At 43.8% G+C, this 2,500-nt stretch overlaps 1 protein-coding gene across 1 annotated transcript in view; it reads left to right on the top strand.

Annotated features, from left to right (window-relative positions):
• igdcc4 (immunoglobulin superfamily, DCC subclass, member 4) overlaps positions 1–2,500 on the top strand; it is a gene marked incomplete at its 3' end in the record, with an annotated part of 121,877 nt that overhangs the window by 31,732 nt on the left and 87,645 nt on the right. The window contains exon 2 of the mRNA XM_083652759.1: positions 2,374–2,500. This exon is cut by the window's right edge and continues 176 nt beyond it. Within this exon, the coding sequence (XP_083508885.1) occupies positions 2,374–2,500 (127 nt within the window). The remainder of the gene's footprint in view (positions 1–2,373) is intronic.

Genomic DNA, 2,500 nt, shown 5'->3' with positions numbered 1-2,500 from the left:
GTTTGTGCGTGTGCGCGTATGTGTGTGTGCATGTGTGCATGCACGGGCGAGTGTGTCGGGAGAGTGGATGCCCACGTGTCTGTGTGTATATGTAGTGTTTGTGTGTGCAGGGTGGTGTGTGTGTGTACTCTATAAGCAAGTTCGAAAATAGGTCAAAATCAGGTCTTTGATTGTGTGCTTACCTGCACTGCTTTGCGAGTGCTTTCTAGTTTGTCAGGATCATAGCTGAGACAATTAGATACACAGACTTGAAAATATTAATAGAAAAGCCATTGCAATGATAAATATAGCCGCAAGCGGCAATGGCAGGGGTTCAAGCTTTAGCCAAATGAATTTGATCTTGGCCAATAGTGTCGGTGGTTGTGAGGACACAGACCCAATTCATCTCCGAACATCTCCACCAAGTTTCGTTACGATTCGTCATGAAGGTTTGACAGTTTAGTGGATAGGCCACACCCTCTCACAACGTTAAGGGTTACTATCTCCAAAACGAAAGTAGATTAAAAAAATTAAAACATATAAATTGTAGTGCTTGCTCCATAGATGCTCCCTGGCTATTTTGGTGGAAATCAGTCAAACGGAGATGTCGAAAATGTGTTTTCCAAACTTTTCCAAAATAAAACTTTTCCAAAATATCTCAAAAACTTTCCAGGCGGACCTTGAGGGTCCCAGTGAGAAAGTTGTACAGCAGGTTCACCTGAACATGTGGAAAAAACTTGCTTGAAAATCGGACAAACTTGTGTGGAAGTTATGGCCTTTAACGTACAACCTTTAATTATAGCGCCACCTTCAGGCCGATTCGAAAAAAATATTTCTTGAGCAGAAACTAGCCACGTACACTTTGGGATCTGCGGGACCCCCCTTTGCTCAATTCACACAATAGCATGTCTGAAATGCCATTCCAGATGAGGCTGAGCAGTTTGGGACCGATTATGCGAATGAACGATTCTCCGAATATTCGGGTACAGCCACCTGAAAAAGCACCAAGATGCTTTGCTACTGTACTTTATTTGGGCATTAAGGGAAGCATCCAGTATATTCTATTTCCCGGTAGTTGACTTGACTTGACTTTATCTAGATACCGGTACTAAATATATGCCAGCAGTGTGCAACATAGCAATAGACGGTGCATAAACCATTCACAATAAAATATACATGAGCAGATCAGCTTAGCCTGCTGAAGTTAATGCAATAATTGCATGTGAACGTTTGAGGCTACAAATGACTTTGACTTGGTTCCCAGCCTGTTTCTCATGTGAAGCCACTAATAAAGCACCGTGGTGTCAGTCAGGATTTGGACTCGTAACTCTTTTCTTCACCTCCTCTCCATTTTTCTCTCCCCCTTTCTTTCCCAATCTCTCCCCTCCTCTTTTTCCATCCACTCGTTTCTCTCCTAACGACCCACCCCTAATATAAAGAATGCCATATTGTGTAGGTGAGATAAAGAAAACTCTTAAGGAAGGAGAAATGAGAATCTAAGAAAGAATCTAAGAAATTAGATGTTCTTTAAAGAACATCTCATGGGAGTTTTTGAAATTGCAACTAAGATGAAGATTTATCATTTACATCCAATTTTCCAGTGAAAAAAAACAGCTTCACGGCCCCCCTGGTGCTACTTTACATACTGTAGCACTCATCCAAGATCAAGGATCAAGGAAACTTGATTGTCATAATGTAGCGAGCATCAATGAACTTTGCTGATAAAAGACAACATGCAAAAAAGAAAAGAAACATGGTAAAAGTAAAACAATAAAAACACAATAAAGGAGCATTCTGTATGTAGAATAGATGGACCAATTCAATGAGAGCAGTGTTGGCCTGGCGGGCCCACCAGGCCAGGGGGGAAAAAAGCAACAAAAAAAATAAATCCTGCTCTCCCCAAAATTTCAATAAACCTTTATGGCATATTATTACAATACAATAATACTGGAGCATCGTGCCAGCGTCCGGCGCTGTTCCAAAACGTGTCAATGTGTGTCGTTATGTGTGTCGTTATTATGGGATGCGCGTGGGAAACGCGCATCCCATAATACAACTGTTTGCATCGCATCCCATAATAGTATGATGATACTTGGGATGCCATTGCGAACATAGATGCGAACAGGTTAGCTAAAAGTGTAGCGTCGCCAGCGAGGGCCCCCACCGTTGCGGTCGGGGTACGTTTCGAAATCCCTCCAGGCCTGAAGATTTTTCTAGGGGAAACACTGGAGAGCTTACCACCAGATCACCTTTCTAGGACCTAACTAGCAAATATGTCACCATGAATTCCTGGTGAGAGACTCTGCAATCCGATCCTGAGGAATGCAGCACAGGGAGGTAGGGATCACAGAGCGTGCTCCTGTAAATCAACATGTTCTCCCTTCTCCCCTGTAGAGAAGCCTGTTTCGGTGGAGCTGAGCTGCGGCGCCGGGCCCGTTCATGTGGTGCTGGAGCCAGGATCGCCCCTCCTGCTGGACTGCAACCTGGGGGCCAGCGACACGCCTTTCAACGTCACTTGGCT

This window comes from Poromitra crassiceps (assembly GCF_964638095.1).
Source record: "Poromitra crassiceps genome assembly, chromosome: 16".
NCBI lineage: Eukaryota > Metazoa > Chordata > Actinopteri > Beryciformes > Melamphaidae > Poromitra > Poromitra crassiceps.
Note: the sequence above shows the minus strand (reverse complement) of the source record. Positions and strands in the feature narration are given on the sequence as shown.